Source organism: Notolabrus celidotus, chromosome 1 (genome assembly GCF_009762535.1).
Source record: "Notolabrus celidotus isolate fNotCel1 chromosome 1, fNotCel1.pri, whole genome shotgun sequence".
Lineage (NCBI taxonomy): Eukaryota > Metazoa > Chordata > Actinopteri > Labriformes > Labridae > Notolabrus > Notolabrus celidotus.
In genome coordinates this window covers 27,363,852-27,386,026 of record NC_048272.1, presented here as the reverse complement: position 1 = coordinate 27,386,026, position 22,175 = coordinate 27,363,852, and the positions used below count along the sequence as shown (strand labels likewise).

Genomic DNA, 22,175 nt, shown 5'->3' with positions numbered 1-22,175 from the left:
GTTGTAAAGGACAAAAGCAGGTGCAGCGCAGCGCTGGAGAAGGCGGACAAATGGGAGGTGCCGCTTGTTAAGTTGGCACTGAGCGGAGAAGCTGATTGGTTAAAACTTATGCGTGGGCGTGGACTCAGTCATGGCGTATAAAATCTCCCAGCACATTTCCTCTTAGCGTCAAAGAAGCAACCGGTGTGGAGGAGTTCCCCCAACGTGAACCACAGTTGTCATCAGGTTGCTCCGACTTCAGTCGAAGGATAAAACGAGAGGAAAACTACAACTCTGTGAGCTTTTGAGTTTATTTTTTTTTACTAATGCTGGGACGTTGTTAGACACATTGAAACATTTCAGTGTGCCTGTGCTCTCCTCTCCGGCTGCTCAATGCTTCTACATCAGTTCATGAACGGAGGACTGGAAGTCATGCATCCCACCTCGCTGCAAAAAGACACAACTTTTACCAAAATCTTTGTCGGCGGGCTGCCGTACCACACGAACGATGCCTCACTGAGAAAATACTTCGAGGCCTTTGGAGACATTGACGAGGCGGTGGTGATCACGGACAGACAGACCGGTAAATCCAGAGGATACGGCTTTGTGAGTACACACAGCACAGATATGCACACGTAGGGAGCATTTACAACTTTTACACTATCTACCCTCAATGATGCTACTTGTATTCTGCTATATATTTTAGCATGTCTTGTCATTTCACCATGCTTGTTTTCAGTTGTCTTTATGAGTCAGTGTCTGCCTCTCTTCAGTGAAATCATATAAGTAAATGTCCACACTAGTCATATGTGCTATCAGATATGTGTCAAAGGTAACCCCCCCTCTGAAGCTGACATGCATAATTGCACAGCATCTCTTTTTTTTCGCCTGAGTGGCTGCTGTTCTAGCTTAATGAGGATGAGGGATCACACAAGTTGATGGGTAACTAAGAAGATTATATTTCAGCATATGTCTGATGTTCAACTCCCCCCAATGAAGCCCCCCTCCCACCTCAGTCACCCCTGAGCAGCCCCAGCTTATGTCTCTGGAAGTGTGTGTGTGAGTGGGAGAGAGAGAGAGAGAAAGAGAGAGACAGACAGCCTGCACTTCTTGCTTGCTTTATATGGTTATTTTTTAGCAGTGGGGAGGTTGACCTTGCACACCGTGCCTTCCATTGTCAAGGACCGGAGCATTCGGCCATAGCACATGATTTGCATCACATCTTGGCTGCTTAAGAGACTTTTCAGCATCAACCAACTGGCCTTCTTATACAAGTTCATACAAGTTTAAGTTTAATCCCCCCTTTTGATTTTATCATTTTGAGTATTTACACAGGTCAAGCATTACAGAATACCTCCAGAAAACCTATTTCAGGCTAATTCAGCTCAGTATGTAAGGTTGTAAAGGTGCTGTTTATTGGCACCTAAATCACAGTTTGATTTTTTTGCCACAGTCACTTAAAGTCAGGATAATGTAAAATATGCATCAGCCTTGAGATGCTCATTTCAGTTCATAAGTGATTTGTCCTGTTTTAGGGGTGGGGGTAGGGGGGGGGGGTCGGTATTCACTCTCTCTTGACACAAAGAACAGAAGCGACACAAGAAATGCAAATATTTACCAGAGCCAAGGAAGACGTTTCAACCCTAATATACTGTCAGGCCAAAGAAGGAATGGAAACTGTTATGTGTGCATGTTTACTTCTAAAGCCAGAATTTGAAGACAATTGCTTTCTGTGTTTACTCGTCAGCTCCTTAACTCTGAGGAAAGCGGTCCTGTGAGTTGAGCTGGAATCAAACGGCTGCTTATTGAGTCTTGTGTTTCAGGTTAAACAGGCTCAGGCCGATGTGGGTGCTGCCCAGGAAAAAAGACACACTTTTAGTGTGGTGTGAGGCAACCTGATAATTCTGTTTTCCGAGTGTTACAGTTGGAGAGGTAGCTGGCAGCAGTAAGAGGGGAGGGAGGCGCCCCAAAGCTGAGCGCACCTTTTTTCTAAACACACTTCAGAGATGGATTAGTAGAACCCCCAACAGCAAGGCTCTTTCCAGTGTAAACACAGTCTCGTTCCTTCCTGTGTGTTCACAACATGGGCCCTGGAGTGGGCTTTGTTCCGGATCCTTCCACTATGAAGAGGCACACTGCTTTTAAAAAAACGTCCTCTTCAACAATGCAAGCCATGGCCTACATTCAGTACTGGGTCCACACACTGAGGTGGCTGAACCCTCTGAGTTGGCAGAATGTGGCAATCAAAACAGAAGGGCTTGTCTAATGCCAGGAGGGAGAAAGGAGGGGGGTTAATACCAATCTCCTTAATATTTTGTCCCTAATTGGATAAGCTCCTTGTTGCTCTTCCCAGATCCATATTTCAGTACTGACTAGAGCTGAGTGGCAGTCAAGTGGCTAGCTGCTGCTGCTGCTGTTGCTGCTGCTGCTGTGGGCAGTTTTCAAAGCTTGTCATTGTGCTTTGTTTGTAGTTTCGATTCTTATTCAGAGACACAGAATCTTAACTGTGGAAAGCCTGTAGGGGGGATTTTATGATGAGACCAAGTCCCTGTTTTATGCATTGCAAGTGTTTTTGGTTTGGTTTTGGCTGAAATGTTAACGTGTAACCAGCTGGGGATGCCAGGCCTTTGCAATTTGTTTGACACATGAGATCATTATTTTATTTCTTTGAGTCCTTGTTTATGAGTCTAACTTTGTCACCAGGTTACAATGACAGACCGAGGAGCAGCAGAGAGAGCCTGCAAGGATCCCAACCCCATAATCGATGGCAGGAAAGCCAATGTGAACCTGGCCTACCTGGGTGCTAAACCCCGCAGTATACAGACAGGTAAGATACTGTATAGTGTTCATGTTTCTGTGAAGTTTTTCAAAAGCTTCAAAACAATGCTTCCATCTGAACCAGACAAAAATGATAAAATATAAGAAGAGAAAACTTAATGTCAAAGATCCATGAAGTAGAACCACACATAGAAACATTCAGAGAAATAAAAGCAGCTTAAAAGTTAGAACTACAAACAATCTAGAAACCAAATTCATGATTGAAAATGCTTTGATTTGAGGCTTCAGAGTTGACGTCTATAACCTGGTGGATTAAAGGAACAGCTGACTTTACTTTAGTGTCCATTAAAAAAATTTTAGTTCAACATGACAGCCCACACCATACATATTCAGGAACATATAGCTCAGCTCCTTTTATATTGTGCATGTTATACTGTGTCGTATTGCGTATTTGAGTCTGTTGTTCCATCCATTGTAGGTTAGAAACAGACCCGGCCTCTGTCTCTCTGTGCTCTCTGTGTATTGTTCTCTGGTCCTCCTCTGTAAATGCTAATGTGTGTGTCTGACAGCCGGCCTCCTATCTTTCAGGCATATCCATCGGAGTGCAGCCCATTCACCCAGCACTCATCCAGAGGCAGTATGGGTAAGTGAGCGGGAGTGGGCGCTTGTTGTATTCTCTTGTGTTTCTCTCTTTGGGATGCCACCAGGCTACTATTCCTTTTGAAAAACAAGGCCTCTGGAAAGTACATGTCAGTTTCTGTGTCCACATGCAACTCCAGAAGTAGTCTATTAGCATATTTGAGTTCTGTAGGGTTGGGAGGGCTGAGAGATGGTTCACATATCCGTGGTAATAGAAGAGCATTCCAGGGGTGATAGTGTGACTGACTTTGGCCTCTGTCAGGAGCCTCTCCTCTTGTTTACCTGCATGAGTGGGCTCTGTCACCGAGAAAGCTTCGTAGAAGAGGCTGTGTTATAGAAACAGCGTGGACAGCGTCTAGGAGCCATGGTCTGCCGAGCAGCTAATGAGCGTTTCACTGCAGTAATGACTCTCCTCGCCCCCTGTAGTTCCTACAGATCATTCCTAACCACCATTCAGACTTTACACACAGATTCTTCAGATCTGTAAATAAGTTAAATACATATTTTAAAACAGTAGTTGTTTCTATGATTTTAAAAAATGGGGGTAATAGAACTAATTTCTTACAAACAGCAACAAATTCAATTTGGCACATCAATATTTGATGAACCATAGCTGCCTTCAATACAGTGTTAGACTTCATAGCATGTGAGTCTTTAGATTTCCATGAATATCCCAGGGCAGTCCACAGGGACATGAGTAAAATAAGAAACATTTAGTGGTTTTAGATGTCATAAGATTTATGTATCAGCTATACTCCCCCTCTGGAACATCTCAGTGGGTCTGAATGAGAAACATAGGGTCCACTCGGGACATGTCCCATTATGTTCCAAGACCCTTAAGAGGACACAGGAAAGTCCCCCTCTGTTCTGTGCTCCTTCTAACATAGTGAGCATGGATGGCATAGAAACCCTGAGGTTCCAAAATGTGGAGCACAGTGCTGCTTTGAGGCTTTTGAATGACAGGTGTTGGCTCATATTACAGCTTTATACACACCCTTAATCTCCCATGACCACCACCCCAGAGACGTAGAGAGGCGCAAGGAGCACCTGTCCGCCTGCCTCTGAGTTTCCTCTGTATGCTGGGTGACAGACGCAGGCCTCCCTAAGATGCAGAGTGCACAAGTGGCTTTTCTTTCAGCCCCTCTCCTCCCCCCAGACCCCTCCACAACATATGGTGTGAGGACGGGGTCTGAAGTAGGATTTTGAGCAGTGCCGGGGTGTAACATGTAACTGTGGTGCTCTGGTTATGGCTTACTGTGGTGTCTGTGTAAAGCTGTGGTCAGCAGATGCTGTAAGGGCCAGAGGGGGTCACTGAGGCCAGGACAATGTTTTGATGGGGAGGGGGGGGGGGGTTCTGTGAGCTGGCAGATTCGTCTCCTCTCATGCATCACCCCTCCACCCAGTCCACGTCTCTGTGCTTTCCCAGGTCATATATCCCCCTTTTTTTTATTGCTTTCATTACTGGTTTCCACTTATAATGTCTCATTAAAGCGTCTGCCACTACCAGTGTGTCAGATAAAGACGATGAAAACTGACACCCCTGTGAGACCATGAGGGGGGAGGCTGGGGGGTTTAAGGAGGAGATTGAGTGGGGGGTGTATCTGGAGGTGTATTCTGGGACTAATGCTTAATGAGGCTGTGTGCTCCCAAGGAAACGCACCTCTACAGGTGCCAAACAAAACACCTTTCTCCCTCCTGCTATCAAAGCCTTTTCACAATCCTCCCCAACAAAGAAGAAAGGAAGGAATATCAAGCCCTCTCACAAGTTATTGTGAGGTGTTGTTTAATTCCCCCCACCCAGTCCAGACCCATCTGTTTTCACACTTTGTGTTGCTGTGAGTCATGCGCTGAAGGTCATTGGTGTTACCCTGTAAAAATATTTAGCCGCTCGGTGTGATATTGCCCAGGCTTTTTACATGAGGTCATTAAGTGGCCGTCATGTCAGTGATTACTTCGCCTGCTCCTGTTTGCGTGCATCAAATGTTTCTTCCTTTTAGAGCATGCCTCTCTAGCCTCGGCTTGCCATCCGCAGAGTGGCACTATGTCAAACACACACAGACTGGCCGTCAGCACAAAACCAGCTGACCTATGATCTTCTGGCCATCATCCACATTCCCCTGCCACTGTCCCACAATCCACTTGGCATCTCTGTGGCCCTTGGGAGCTCGATGCTCTCTCTAACTTCCCCTGGTCTTCATCTCTCTCTCTTTTTTTCTCCCAAATAGAGGCTAAAACTCAAGCTATCATCTCCATCTCTGCACACAGCAAAGATAAAACACATGATTGCTTTGTGTCTCTTTCTCTCCCTCCAGGCTTTTCTTGTTTTACAATATTTTCTATTCCACTTTACCTACATAAGGTCACTTGATTTTAAGCCCAGATTAATGCAAACTGCCCGTGGCGACACACTGCCAAGGCTGAGGAGAAGGCAGGCTCATTATACACGATGCAAGAGAGAGCACATTTGCCCCACAGCATTAATGTATGGTCATGTTTGAAAGCTGTGTGTGAAACTCAATGCCTCTTTGTGAGTAGCTCAATAGCACTGTAAGGGCAGAGTGTAGATTGCGCCCATGGGTGGGGGGTTACATTCATTTGCTTATGCTCACTCGGTACATGCCGCTGTTCCGCTGGTTTTATGGCTATCACTCTTTTCCTCTCCTCTTCACTCGCTCAACGCCTCAGTGAGCTTCTGTATCTCCCTTCAACTTAAAATGTCATTCCTATGGTGTAATAGCAGCACATTACCTTTGTGCAAGCTTCTGGACCAAAGATGAAATCTGCTTTGTTTGTCATAGTGTATTATTATAGGTTCTTTTTAAGTAGTTAGTTTTAGAGCAATGCTTAAGTTCTTGATGTCGAGATTTCACATTTCTGTACCACCAAGTCTTCCTGATCTCATCCCTGTACAGCCTTTAACATACAGCATTAATGTCATTGTTGAAAATAATCACTGCCTCCTATCCAACCCTCTGCCATGGTTCTTCTGTGCTGCCAGCTGACCAGCGTCCCAGCAGAAGATCAGAAGATGCCCACAGTTCAGGACTAGTCCAGAGGAGGGTTGTGATAGACATACGTGCCCACCTCCTCCTCCCCCAGCCAGCCCCTCTCCAAGGTGCCAGTGATGGCTTGAGAGTGCAGTGCGGTGTGCTGTGATGGACTGGAGTGCCTTTTTTATCTTTTCCCTTTCGAGTGATACGAGCTGAAGAGGTTATGCTGATTGCAGTGTGACTCTTTCCCTATTATGGCATGGTTTGGGGGTTTGCAGTGGTAACTGGTGTGTTTGTGGGTGGATGGGTGAGAACGGGGGGATGGGGGATAAAAGAGGGTGTGTGTGTGTTTTTTGAGGGTGTGATGACATCCCTATCATGCATGCTTCCATCTTTTGCTGTGCTGACATCAAGGCTGCTTCTCATTACTGAACCTTTTCTTCTTACGTAAAGAAGAAAGCTCAGATTGAAATGTATTAACGCTCCATGAAAAGAGGAGTTTTATGAGTATTGAGATGCAGCTGAAGAGCTTAAATCAAAGTGGCATTTGTTTTGACTTAATCGTCTTTGTCATTGAGTGTGTGTCTGTGGATGTTTTCCCTCGAAAGCATAGTAACAAAGACAAAGGCAAAACTAGAGTTGCTTACATCACCCTTTAATAGAGGGAAGGGGTCTTTTCCTCTCTGCCACAGCCATCCCTCCCTCGCTGTAGAGAACAAACCCAGGGGAGATTCACCAAGTACTGGCTGAAAATAGACTCCTACAGCTCCCTCCCCTTTTCTTCTCTTCATGGATAAAGTGGCAAACCAAAGACAGAAAAGGAGGAGAGACAGGACAGTCCCCAGACTCCAACAGCTCTTATCAGCTACATCTGAGCACCAGCCTCCTGAGTCCTGGCAGAACCCCTTCAACCCACCCTGATGAGCTCCCCTGCCACCATTAACTCCCCTAGCTAGCGTCATCACCTGCGATAGTGTGTGTGAGATTTACTTACAAAGTGAGAAGTAGCAGACTGCAACTTCTGCACATCCTCCATGTACTTCCCTTTATTGTCTGTTTATGTGTATGTGTCTTTGTGTTTGAGTGTGTGTAGTGGGTGAAGAGCAGCAGCTGTTAAAACACTCCGCTGATGCCTGAGCTTGAAAACCTGCCAGTAACGGCTGACTCTATCTCTCACCCCCCCCCCTCTCCCCCCATCTCAACTCCTCCCCACCGATCTACCTCAGGAGGCCCTACCTAACAGGTTTTGTAGGTTTTACTAACCGAAACAGACGGAGGGTTGAGTCACCTTCACCTCCTAACCACCTCAAACTCTTGTCTGTTTCGTCTCTAAGAACAGTGGATATCCGTGCAGGAGCTCCCCTCAGTTCAGAACACCTACAGACAGTTTATATTACCAACAGGCTCGTCCTCTGGAAGAAATGTAAACAATAGAAGCCAGACTCTTGGATTTCTTTGCTCTGTAATAACCCACCCTCCCCTTTGGTCTTTGTGTCTGTGCGCAGGATGGCCCAGCCATACGTCTACCCACAAGCCTTTGTGCAGCCCAGCCTGGTGCTGCCCACTCAGGTTTCCACCTCCGTCAGCACAAGCCCCTACCTGGACTACAGCGCGGCCTACACTCAGTACGCCCAGACAGCCTTTGAGCAACAGTACCCATATGCCGCATCCCCAGCCAGCTTCCTGGGCTACAGCTACGCCACCAGCCCCACAGCCAACGCCGGGCAAGCCACCGCCGCCACGGCTCCAGCCAGCGTACACCCCAGCCTCTCCTCCACCACTGGATCGGGCCAAGCCTTCCTGCACTACGCCCCGCAGCAGCACATCCAGCCAGACCGCATGCAGTGAGCTGATAAAGGAGGCAAAGAAGGGGTAGCTGTGCAAGAGGAGGAGGAGGTTTAGAAGGGAGGTAGTGGTGGGTGCGGACCTTTGAACAGAGGATGGCAAACACCCTACTAGGACACCCAGCTACACTCAGCGGGGGGACTTTCAGGAAGAAGGGTGGGACTATTGCACTATAAGATCTGGACGAGCTGTCTGCTCATTGGTTAAAGGGTAAAAAGGGTGGGAAGGGTTGGAGGACTGCTGAGGTTCAGATGGGGAAGCTAAGCAGCATAAAGTATGTGGTCGCTTTAAAGGGCTTCCAGAAGCTGTCACTTCATTTTTTATTATTTTTATTATTTCTATTGTCCTTTATTATTGTTAATGTCTTTTTCAATGTTTGTTTGTATGCCATTATTATCGATGTTATCATGTTGTTGGCTCAATCAGTGGAAGTTATGTGTGTCCTAGGTACATATTGTCGACCTGAGAGGTGCATGTGACATGTTACTCCTCTATCCTCATGAGTTGATGGGCACTGCTGCTTTCGGACACTTGGGGACAGTTAGAGATGGGGGGATGCATGGTGAAGACAGGTTAGTGATTTGGTGAAAGAGAGCCCCTCAGCCTCCCTGTGGTCCCATCCTGCTCGCTCTGCAGTGAGGTAGAGCATTCAGCATGAACAAACCTCTAACCGTTCAGGTCTGCACTGGAGGACGGCGAAAGATTTCACCTCAAGGACAAGAGACTCATGTCAGGACTACACATTTTAGAAATTCTTTTTAATTAAAGAGGCCTTAATAAAAAGAATCTCCTGTATTTTTTCAGCGCTCTCCCCACCACAGAACCAAGTGCAGGAAGCCATACACAACTGGCCTTTCAGTGGTCAAGTGACTGTTAACTGGCTTACTTGGGTCTCGATAATTTCATATGGATGTAGATAATCACATGCAGTATGTGGGCCATGGGGGCCATGAGCGCTGTGTATGGATGATGAAAGGTAGCTGACACTGAGCTCAAACACCAGTGTATTTTTTTTCTCTTTTACTCACTGAGATTTTCACACACTGTTGTTCCCAAAAGGACATTCATGTACAGCAAATGTTTTATGTCATCAAGTACATTTACAATATTTATATGTAGGTATTTATATGAGGTACTAAGTTAAGATAGCTTTTTTTTGTTACTATGACTATAGTTGTGTAACTGATGTCATTTAACCTGCAGAGGCATTCCTCCAGATCCACAGGTGTCGTACTTACTTTGTTTTTTGTCCTGTTGCCATGTCCATGGATTTGGTGCACAGCAACTTTAGTACATGCTTGTTTGTAGATCCTTGACTGGTTGGAACAGAAGTTCTAGTCTTTTTTTTTCAATAAAATGTATTTTACAGTCACTTCAAAGAAGCCATACATTAATAAAAAGAAAATAAAGAATTTGTAATTACTGATGCCTCCATTTTATTCCTTTGGAAAACTAAGCACCAAAACCACGCAAACAAAAGATCTGAGTGAGGAATCCCACCCTGGAGATTATTTGTGTTTACCGTGTTATTTACAGTTTGACTGTATTCACAACAGATCTAAATGGCAGATCCTGCTGTGATGATACTGTGGGGTCAGAGGGTTCAGTTATATATGTATGTGCTTGTTATCAAAGCTGTGTGTGCTGTGAGATCCTGAACAGGAGGGGGGCCCAGACTTTATCAAGCCACACCACCACCACCTGCCAGGGGTGCAGGGTGTTCCCTCAGGCCACTAGGCTAACTATCAGTCTCTCTTGACATTTGTGGAGAAGAAAACATGGAGTTTGTCAGAAAGAGGATTTAAAGCCCCTTAAACCAGAGCAGCAACTAACAGTTTTTTCTTTGCTGTGAAACAAGCTCAGCTAGTTCTGTTCCCCAGCAGTGTCTCTACATGTTTGTGCTTACATCAGCTCCTTTAGAAGATGTGTCACTTCTAAACCCCTCCAAGGCCCGAGCCACAACGCAGGCAAGGTTGTTAGAAACAAAAAACACAACCATTTTCTTTTTGTTCTCAACCAGGATGTTAGTTATCAGCCAGTAATGATCCAGAATGTGGACTGTAGTTCAATAGATGTTTTTCCAGTTCTTTCAGTCTCATTATAATTCAATTAGACCATCTTTGTGAAATCCTGAACTTAATAACACAAACACACAGCCCTTCTACCTCACACTTTAGTGACTTTTGATTCATATGTTTATTTATATTGTGACTGGGTAGTCTTTCAAAAACTTTGAAGCTGCACTTGGACACATAACTTAGACATTTAAGCAATCTACCCACATAACATCAGGAGACATGCTGGAGACAGATAAAAACAAGCCATGCCAGCAGCTCTATGAATCATACCTTGGCATAACAATGCCTTGAGCTAATCTAACACAACACTAACTTATTAATAATGCTGATGTTAAGCAGGTTATTATTTTATATATATCCACCACCTTTGTTAAGCATATTATGCTCAGATGTCCTGAGACTTGTTGACTGGTTGTTTGAGTGAAACCAAGGTTGTTTAAAGTCCCATGTTCACATCTGGTGAGTGTCCACAGCATGACCCACTCAAATCAAAATCTTATTAACTAACGTGCACGAAAAACGAGTACATATTTCATCATGATAACACTGTCCTTTGTTTTTTTTGACATATTTATTTTTCAAATCATATCTTCTCTTTAACTTTGAAGCTTGAGGGAGCAACATGAATTAACTCTGGTGTCTAAAAATGGTGAATTGCCCCTTTTACTCAGTGAGAGTGTGTCAGTGGGAAAATCTTTTAAGTTTTTGTTTCTCATTGACTACAGAAGGGTTTGTTTGTGTTCAGGATTTGTCTGGAAATAAAACGATGACTTTAAAGTGAGTATAAGTTTAAAATAAAAGTTTGATGGAAGCCAAACCTGTGTGTTAGGACACTCTAAAAGATGACAAGCTGCAGTTTTTATAGCTGAATCATGTCACAGATTTTGAACACGCCTGCGTTCAACAGAACTGATGTCCTTGCTGTTGCTGTGTTTACTGGTTGTTACTGAAGCGCAGCAGCTCTGGTCCCCCTCTCCTCTCATCACTCTTTCACTGTTTATCTCTCACTATCTCACCTCCCTGTTCTCTGTTTGTGATCACATTCGCACATTTATTCACTCAACTTTTCTGCCTGTCATGTTTTATTCTTTTCTGAACATCCCTTCTTGTTCTTCTCATTTCATGGTGGTCGGGGTCCTGTTTCTCAACTGATACCATGGTTTCTCTCTTCTTCCTTATCTCCCCTATCTTCTTCTTCTTGTCTTTACCTCATTTTCACGTTCTTCTTGTGAGTCACACCAGAGAGGAGCAAAAACAGAGCCGGGTGTCAACTTGATGAACGAGGTCACACAGGCCCAGCAGACCTTGCTTTGCTGAGTCACCATTAGGCCCCTCTCCTTTTCTCTCTCTCTCTCTCTCTCTCTCTCTCTCTCTATCTCTCTCTCTCTCTCTCTCTCTCTCTCTCTCTCTCTCTCTCTCTCTCTTTTTCACATGCTCATACAAAGTGAGTTCAGACAAATCTCACTCTCTGCACGCTTCTCGCTCCGTCGTGCAACTGTGACGTCAAGGGATTCCTCAGAACTATCATAAAAACAGACCCTTCTTATCAGACCTCAGCTCAACTCAAGTCACTACCAGGCAAAGAAACACTCTTGTTTTCATGGCCTCAACCTCATCTTAACATCTTGTAAGACAACTCTAAGTTGTCCTAAGTTGCCCTCATGTAAACATCTAGTTTAAATCCATCCAAATTTCTGATCTGTCATGCAGTTTCACCTGAAACTTAAAAGAGAACTATAAATAACATATTTAAAAGCTTCATTTTTAAAGTGGAACATGAAAAATTACACCATTCAAATGCTCCCTCATTAATGCCCCAATAAGCAAAATTAAATGACCCAACACCTGACTGACCCTGACTGTCCTCCTGTGTGTGTATGTGTCATGTCACTTTCCAGCCCCACATGGCTCTATCTGTGGTACTCAAGTGTCAGATAGGCCTGAGATATAAGCTATATGGACCCAAACTCTGACCAGACCCCAGACACCCATCACATGCTCTTTCCCGTGACTTACTCTCATTCCAATAATCCATTCAGATAACACGGTCTGCTCTGGAGAGAGTCCTGTTTTGACAAGAGGCTGAGACAGACAGTTGAAAGCTAAAGGGGAATGTGGTGTAACGTGCACAATGGCCTAAAAAGATCAACCGGTGCATATTTTTTGTGGTCAACAGTTAGAAATGTAAGTTGAGGCTGGGGTTTAGGTTTTACTTTGTGTATTTAAGCTTATTGCATATAGTCAAGTTTGGTGACTTATTTTTCAGGCTTTTTTGTTCTAATTTTTAGAATAACCTTCCTATATAACATCCTGCCTATAAGTGCATGCACTCTGCTCACTGTTCTGCATCAAAGGAGTCTGCCAACAAGCTAAAGCTGGCAAGCTAGTCTCACAAGGTTACTTCATACCATTAGCCAGAACAATGATGCACATTCACCAGTTTGTAAAGCTTGTATACTGTCACTGGTTTGTCCATCAAAGCACGGCTTTAACTTTGCTCATACAACATATTACGTATCAAGCTAACTAGTGAGTAACTAGTTAGAGCAGAGTATTTAAGATTACCTGATACCCCCCTATGATGCTGGCACAGAGCATGGAACTAAACTATAGGAGGTATTGTTTGCATGTTGTGGGGCTACCCATTTAGCAAAAAGTGTAGGAGAGGGAGAAGCATTGGAGAAATATAAGAAGGAATCTTAACAGCAAAGTCTTTGTGTTAGAGATGCCCCAAAACTTGGCAAAGATTTAGGTTTGCCAGCCTCAAACAAGCTAAGCAACCTCATCTCTCAAAGCACTGAAGGACTCAACTGGATCAGCCTGTAAGACTGGGGACATAGCTGACTCCAAAACAACATACTTCCCTCTCCTCATAAACATGTCCATTTTTCCCGATGAAGGAGCTGTTTTTGACAGCAGCAGGAACCACAGCCAAGTCTGACTGTTGATCAGAAAAGAAACATTACTGGGTTTAGAGATATATTACACCCCGAAAAATTTACAGTCAAGGTAAATTGTGCTGATCAGCAGTCACTGCAGCCAAGATTATAGGTTAGAGCGAAGTGCTAAAATGCACTGCAAAAGTAGAAGAAGTCATTTGCCAACATAAGACACTGATCAAACCTAAAAATAAAAAAAATGTAAGAGAGAAGCAGAATCTCTGACTTCACTGAATAAAAGGTGCATCTCACTTCTTCTGAGTTGTAATTTTGACAGTATTAGTGCCTCATTATTTTTCTTTTTGTTGATAAATTCACTGTTAATACTTGAAATATAATTTTGACCACAACTGATGATGGTATTTTCAGGGGCAGAGGCTTGGTATATTTTGTTTAGTCAAGAAAATGCAACTGCAAACTGAACAACCAGGACTGGGGGAGTTTTGGCATGATAAAGATATTTCTGGATCAGTGTGAGTTTTCAGGGCTCTGGCAGAAACAACTGCTTATCTAACAGCAGGCCTGTATCCTATCGACCGCACTGAAGGCCCTAAATGTCATTCTCACACCTCCATGAGATAGTCCAATGCAGAGCTGATACTTGTGGCAGAATCTGTAAGCTAATGGGAATAAAGAGGGTGTAATTAGCCGGTGAGACAGGAAGACATAGACACACTAACAGCTGGAGCAGGTTGCATTCTGAGGCAAGTGATGTGATTGTATCTGTTCTGTATCTCAGTGAATCAGGTTTCTGTGGATATGTGTGAGTTTGCTTGCCTTTGTCTGAATCCAGAAGTGTTCAGTAGATGCTTTCACCCAGCCTCTTCATACCAATCAGCCAAGTCTCTTGCTCTGTAATGTGATCTGAGTTTGTCTCACTAAAGCAGAGCCTGGGGAGCTCCATCAGGACTGCGATCGAATCACGAGCCCCAACACCCTCAAACACTCCCTCAGAGCAACCCTAACCCACCCCCACATAACCCAACAGCAAGCTGAGGCACTTCAGACACTTTTCAGTCTCACATCCTCTCCTTCTTTCTATTTCACACCACGCCAAAACAGTCTAGTGTGGCTGGCAAACACTTGCAGAAAGATTTTGTCCACCATCAAATGCAGAACAAGCTTTGCAGAAAGATGGCTTATGTAGCATATAACACCCTGCACAGTGTGAGGCAGAGCGCTGCAAGGAGACAAGTAGAGAGATGATTAGGCAAGAAGTGTTAAATCCAGGGGTGAGGCGAGGTCAGAGTTTAGAATATCATTGCCACATACCAGAAAAAAAATGCTTTGACCTTTGACCACAATATTCTAGACACTTCTTTTCTGTGACTGTGTGTCTGTGTGTTTGTTTGTGTATTATATGCACGGCCCCAAGGGAGGTTTGTTGGTCCTGGGCCACATTTCCTTATCTCTCGCCAACATGCTTGTACAAACGAGTGCCTCCACCTCGACCTCAAGCCCAGCCAGCCGCTGTTGGGGGGCAGAAAAGAGGAGGAAGGGAGAAAATGAAAGAGGGGGAGGCAAGCAAGGTTAACTACAACAGGATCAGGGAAGAAAAAGAGAGAGCAAGAGAGATAGAGGCCCAGCGCCTGACAACTACTGACAGCTGAGCTTCCTCTCTCAGTGGGGCTTTCACGACCACAAACTGACACAGTCAAACATAAACACACGCACGCACGCACGCACGCACGCACGCACGCACGCACGCACGCACGCACGCACGCACGCACACACACACACACACACACACACACACACACACACAGATCGATCCACTTCAGCTTTGCACATAACAACCAAGTGGTCATGGATGAATTATACCCATTTTCTCTTTAATGCAGAGTTTGACATTGACTCTGTCAGACTGTACATGGTTGAGTTGTGTGTGTGTGTGTGTGTGTGTGTGTGTGTGTGTGTGTGTGTGTGTGTGTGTGTGTGTGTGTGTGTGTGTGTGTGTGTGCGTGCGTGTGTGTGTGTGTGGAAGAGGAGCTCTTATGTAAGAAGTGCTGATGTTCAGAGTGTGAGTCTGTATCTGTGTGGTATGATTCAGGTTTTCTGGGCTAGCCTTTGGAGCACAGTCTCAGTGGAGACAGCTACAGTTAAACCACTGTGTGCATTTTTAGAGTGGGTTTTAATTTGTTCACAATGTCTCAGTGTGTGGCCAAAAACACACGCTCTGCAGGGGGCAGTAAGCAACAGGTGTAGAAGAGGATTTTCAACACACAGTTAAACTTTTTGCCTTCTGAACTTTTGCTGTCACCGCTGGCATACGAGGACAGCTGTGAAAATGACCTCCTGTTTGCTTCACACAGAGCGTAACAAACAGCATATCTGTGTCTCTTTGTGAGCATATGACCTACTCTGACCTGTGAAAAAGTGTGTTTATTTGTGAACTGCTGTGTACCACAAACCACAACCACAGAAAACAGAACCGTCACTTATATCTGCAAATTCGGCGGACAGCAACAGTGCGCAGGAAGTATGAGTAAATCTCATTAGTCAGTTACTTTGATGATGCAGTTGTTGGATTTATGAATATGTCATGAGTTGGAAGGTCCTGTGAGGGGGTCACCTTCACTGTTCTTTAATGCAGCCTGATTATATATGACTGATATGGCCTTTTCTCTATTAACAGTGAGGAGCCACAGCTCTGACATTTTCAATACTCTCTGCTGTATGTGGGAAATTATGTGTCACAAGGGAGAAAAAGAGGTCAAAAATATATCTTTTTAAGAAATGGTTTGATTTTTTATTTTTTTTGGCCAGATGCTGTTTTGCTTTTCAAAGTAAATCCTGTTCTTACAAAGCTACAAAAAGAAACTGGCTAGACAAGCTTATAGCACAAAAACTGTAAATAGGGTGAAACAGCTTTTCATGCTCTCCCCAAGGTTTATAAAAAATAACATAATTCATTGGTCTAGAACAGGAAAAAAAACTTTTGAAAGCATAATGATCTAGATTATGATTGGTTATAAACTTGACTTTGTCCTAGCTAAGAGCAGTGACTTCCTGATGACTTGTCATCAAAGTGTGGTTTCTAGGCAATCAGTAGACTGAACACATTGCCAATAAATAGTCTGGCATAGGGTTTGCCTTCAGGGATATATAGCAGGATGGGAAAAACACAAAAACTTCCCACTATTCTAACTTGTATGTCACCCATTATTTAAAGACACAATGGTTGGCCTTTGGCTTTGTATAGTCCAAAAAAGATGAACAATTAAAAAAAATAAATGTACTTGTTATTTTTGCCATGTTGGGTTTTAGTGTCTTACTGTAAGTGGTAGACTTTGATTGTATTTAACTCTAACTGTCGAAGCAGAAAGCTTTGCTTCAAGCTTTGTATGAACAGAACAATTGAAGCTCTCCAAAGTGGAAAAAAGCTATCGTAAGTATTATTTTATTGTCTTCTGCTCAAAGTTAAGAAATCGGAGCTTTGACCCAAATGAATGCGCATGATGACTAACACAGGATTGTAAAGATACAGAAAAGATATTTTAAAATGCTAATGACTGAGCTTTAGAGATACATTTAATGCTAAAAGGTTCAGACACAGACCAGAAATTGCAGGCTGAAGATTTTTTATCAAGCAGAAAACCTTTGTAAAATGTTATTCTGCTTACAGTAATTAAGTGTCTCCATTTGTTTTGTCTTCGTTTTCCGTCATTTCTACAGTAAAACCATAAAAAAATATTTAATTTGAAATATCAACTTGACTGATTCCTATTTGTGTTTTCTGCTAGCTTGCTGCGTCATTTTTACTTCATATTGATATTTTGTAAATTAGCATGTTTGCGAAAACATCAAATTAACATGTCAAGACAGGGCCAAGTTTAGAACAAAGATCTAGCTTTGGAATAAAACAACTACATGTGAGACTGCAGTAGAGAATCAGCTGAGCCAAATGGAGAATCTTTGGTTTGATAGCAGGAGATTTTGTTTCTTGAATATCATCCATCGAGATATTTTTGGCCATAAACCCATCCATATCTTCTTTTCTAATCTCCTCTGCTGTCTTGAAACCTCCCACCCCCATCTTTTATGTCTCCCATCGCTTCTTAGTGGAGTTTCCTCAGACCTCTCCTAATTTAGTATGTTCCACCAAAGATGATTTTCCTTTTTGTGTAAAGAAAAAACCATCACTAAGCTCCCTGTCCTCTCTGTTTCATAAAGCACAATGTTTGTGTGCACGAACGTGTTTCCATGCACCAATAGTTCTGCTTCTGATCCTAGAGGGAGAGATCAGGTCTCTGTATAGAGAGGAGGATAGTCCTGGATTCACTAGCAGCTCTTTATAAGGACAAGGGGAAAAGGCCTCGCTGCCTCTATATTTAGATGGACTTTATTGGGCCTCTTGTCTCCCCCCCCCCCCCCCACTCCTGAGCTGCCTCTGTTAGAAATCTCTCACCAGAGCCATGTGGGCGGCAGGCCCTCCTCTCCATCGCAGTGAGGGGAGAGTGAGCCTGATAATGATCTGGATGATAATAACAGAGCAGAGGAAACAACAGAGAGATGGGGAGAGGATAGAGGGAGGATAACAGAGAAGTGGTGGGTGGTGAGAGATGTATTTTTCATTGTGTCTCCTATTCCCCTCGGTGACTATTATCGCGGTTTGGGTGATGTCCTGTCTCTGCCCCATCATCTTAAAGCTTCAAGCAAGTCTTGGGAAAAGAGTTAGCAGCTGAATTGGTAGGAGACTGGGGACCTCCGATATCCCAAAACCACAAAATAGGCCTCTTCCAGTCACATCGCTTCGGTTAACCCACAATCAACATATTCAGTCAGAGGTCATTGTCATTGACAACACTCTGGGTAGAGAGCTTAAATGATGTCATCATCATGTAATGCTGTGTTACAGATTAAGAATGTTAAATCAGAAGAGATCTGATTTATTGTAATCGTTGACAGCTTTATTGATCAGCAGCCACTAAAGACAATACAGCAAAAATCTGGAAGAACTGGTCGTGTTTCAGGGTAAGAACAACATATTTGATAACTAACTAGCCTAACTCACCACTGTTAGTCAACTGCTAGCATTAGCTTCTACCACACACATTAACTAGTTTAGAGTGATATTGTTGATACTGTTGCATGATTGGACAGGAAAGGCGTTTATTGCCAGCTAAGAGTATTATCAAGTACCTAAATGTTAAGCTAACTATTAACAGTTAGCTTAGTTTGTTAGCTTGGAATAAGTTGAGTGCTAATTGTAACTTCGCTAACGATAGCCAATAGTTGGCCATATGTTACTGACTTTGAAATATAACTTGTGCCACTTCAGATTTTTGGTATCCTCTGTCTTTTCAACCACTTAACAATCAAACAGCAATGAAATAATAGGCTGAATTCTTTCAGTTCCCCATGTTTATAGAATTTTCTACCCGTATGCTGTTGTACTTCAATATAACTTAATATTTGAGCTTCCCACGCTGAGTATGAGGTCAGAGTAAAATGGCTGACACATGACTGTGGTGAATAGAGAGACTGTGAAAGCAGACAGGGATGCACTGAACCCTTTTTAAATATATGCCCCCTCTAGATGCCTCTGCTATCTGGTCTTATCTCCAAGGGAAGCATATTTCTCAAGAGCTTTGACCTCCTCTGTCCATAATTACTGCCAGTGACACAAAGCACTCCAACATGGTGCACTCTTATACACCTACCTCTCTCTTTCTTATCTTGCCTATATTTATGGTGATTCTTACAACGTATAGTCAAACACTAATGGCCTGGTCCTGCGGGACTTTGCTTTCGAGGCAGAGGTGAAAACGGGAGGAAGCTTTGGCACTTAAATGGGGCTGTTAGTGTACTTGGCATGACTTAAGCCTTTAAAAAAGACTCAAGACTCATAAAACCTTTAGCAAACATGAACTGAGTATAGTCCGTCTTGGCATTCATGACTCATTCGTTTTACTTGGGTTTTAGGTTAGACTTTTGGTAAAATAGCACCAAACCTCATTGTCTTAAGGTAATCATTATTGAACCATGTGTTGATACATTTTTTTCTATTTTTAACAAAATACCAGGAGCATGATAGCTTAGCTTTTATTCTCATAAAAAAAGGATCCAAGAGTCTACTGTCATGCTACTCTGTGAGACTGCAAAATAAGGGACAGTAATGCTTTAAGCTAAAAGCTAATGCTAGCATAGCCTAATACTCATGATGACACAACAACATGATGATGTTTAGTAGCTATAAATTCATCCATGGTTGCCATCTTAATTTAGCATGCCAACTTGTGTTAAGAAACTCCAAAACAAAGTACAGTTGAGGGTGATGAGATTGTGTTCTGAATTGTCATTACTATAGGTCAAATTAAGAGTAAGACTTGATGATGGCAGGGTATATATGGTCAGGGATATATTCAATATGTTAAGGGAGGAAAAGGGTAAAAAAAAAAAAAAAAAAAAAAAAGAAAAATGTAAATCAATGGAAACTTGTCTTATCATATTTTATTTACTGAACCACAAATCACAGCTTCGTGGTGGTGCTACAGATAAAGACAGGAAATCCTTAATTGAGATATGCCTTGAGGTAGTCATGTAAAACAGTGTGCCAATCTGTGTGGCCGATGTTGGTAGATATTACAGAATAATTAAAACTTTGACCTGCTGATGTCACGAGATCAAAAGTCCAAAATTCTCAAACTCATTATACTCCATGGAAGACATGTCTTTAAATTAAACAAATGTGATGGAGTGACTTGAGCAAATGTGAATTGATCAACAAAATCATACATCCTTTGCTGAAGTCATGGAAACTGTTGAATTGTTGTGAAATGTTTCAATCTGGACCACAGACCAACTGATTGACAAGGCATTGCCACAGGCCATATGGCCCCTCCTGTACGGTGAATAATCCCCCAACAATGGACAGTACCCCCATCTGACAAGGTTTGTTTCCCTCTAATACTAAAAGTAAATAGCTTGTCTGGAGCTGATTGTGCTTATCATGAACAAAATACCTTGGAGACATGTCAGGCTAAAAAGGGGATCCAAGACTCTTTATCTTCACCTCAGTGAGGAGCAGAGCCCAGGCAGGTGGGGCTTGATGAGGCAGAAAGGTTTGCATAGAGCTGCCAATTCCAGGAGCAACACAAGAAGAGCATCAACTGCCATGCAAATGAGAAGCAAATGAGATTCAAACCAGACCAAGCTAAAGAAGGGTAGAAAAGGTGTGTGCGCAGGAGTGTTTTTATGTAAGCAATACTTTGTGTTTGTGCTTCCAACTTTGGGCTAAAAGGCTTGTCAACTGCCACAACTGCAACAGCAGCAGCCCTCTGGGGAAGGACAAACCATGACATCATAATAGTGGAAGCAGAGCTGAAGACAATAGTTCTCTGTGCAGGAGTAGAGCCGAGGCGTAGCCTGGCTGGACAGAGGGTCTTCTCAGTGGACCAGCCGGCCTCAACAGCTGTCACAACCTCTGTCTGTGTCTCTGTCACACACACCATTTCAACAAAGCATGAAAGCTGACTAAAGATCGACAAGATTTATGTGAAATCCCTTTACCCCCAAGTGTGTGTGAGTGTGTGTTTGTGTGAGGGCATGTGCGTGTCTGTGTGTGAGCCTTGCTCAGTCTATGGTAAGTGCCGGCTGAGGAACGCAGGGACGGAGGTGGAGTAGGAGGTGAGAGCCCCAGAGAGAGAAACATAGTTCGTACAAACTGGTAAAACAAAGAGCCAATAGACCCAACTAGGAGGTGAGGAGTGATAGTAGATGAGTGTGTGCGCATGTGTGTCTATGTGAATACATAATACACAGCCTGCCCACATCATAATGCTGTATTTACACTCTATTTGTCTTTTCACTATTGCCTGAGGAGATATAGACAAAGCGTTTAGACATGCAGCTTCCACCTATCTCTTTCTACCACTCATGTTTAAGTTAGTTTCTCAAAACCCTCCAGACGATTGTCCTCTTCTTAAACAACCATAAAGGTTTACAGGCCATGACAGAGAGGAGTGAAGAAGCTCACCATGTAGCTGAATTTCACATGGAGAGAAGAGAGTTACGTGATTAAATGGAGCGGCTGAAGTCAGAGCTCCATAGATCCCTCAGAAACACACCACCTGGATTTTTAAAAGGAGTCTGGCTAGCTCAATACGGTATGTGCAAACAGCAGACGAGCATCATTGAGTGTGTATGAGCATTGTATCAACAAAACCCACCTGCCCTCCAGTTAAGGTCTAATGACAACAAATGCAACAAAAGCAGCGTGTGATACACCCAGCCTCGAGGGGCCGCCACAGCTTTCTATTCAGCCTCTCATTCACCTGTGAGGACGATTCAATAGGTCTGCATGTTATTAAAAGCTTTCACACACGTGGGCTGATTGCGTTATGAATCTGCGTGGAGGACGACGGGCTAGACCGAGGAGGTTTCACATCATGATTGGACTATTGTTAAAGCTTTGTACAAAGACACATGAGCTTCTATACTGATCCAGTACTGATTTTCTGAAAGGATGCTCCAGCTGCATTAATGAGTCATTTTACACTAATGGTTCTTTCCTATAGCATAATCTGTTAATACACATTAGCATGGTAGAAAATTATATCTGTGTGTCTGGCCAGTCAAAAATGTCCTAGTTGTTAAACTAAGTGGTGTCCCATGGTGCTGCCTGATATCATTATCATTATAAAAAGAAATATCTTTAATAGATATCTGACAGTCAAAAGCATTCTGGCACAAAACTTTTTTCACGCTTTTCGAAGGTCAGTTCTATAATATATCTATAACATCTGCAAGAGAATAAATAAAACATCATGGAGATAAAAACAAGATATCAAAATATTTTTAAAATTGTAAGGAAAAACAATTCTTATGTGAATACATGTCCTGTCAATTCTCTGAGTGTTTGAAATCTGATATCTTAATCCAGATATGTCATTGTTGCTGAGAACATGTGAGTTGATGATAATGTG

The 22,175-nt window shown here is 43.2% G+C and overlaps 1 protein-coding gene across 2 annotated transcripts; it reads left to right on the top strand.

Moving 5' to 3' along the window:
• The first annotated feature begins 142 nt into the window (after positions 1–142).
• LOC117814033 (RNA-binding protein 38-like) lies at positions 143–9,653 on the top strand. Of its 2 annotated transcripts, XM_034685153.1 has the most exons (5): positions 143–275; positions 388–585; positions 2,683–2,806; positions 3,346–3,400; positions 7,892–9,653. In XM_034685153.1, exons 2-5 carry the CDS (start codon positions 391–393, stop codon positions 8,232–8,234), a joined length of 717 nt encoding a protein of 238 aa, XP_034541044.1. In that variant the 5' UTR covers positions 143–275; positions 388–390; the 3' UTR covers positions 8,235–9,653. The 2 variants fall into 2 exon arrangements, with proteins under 2 accessions (XP_034541044.1, XP_034541036.1); XM_034685145.1 differs by having other exon boundaries at positions 148–585.
• The last annotated feature ends 12,522 nt before the right edge of the window (positions 9,654–22,175 follow it).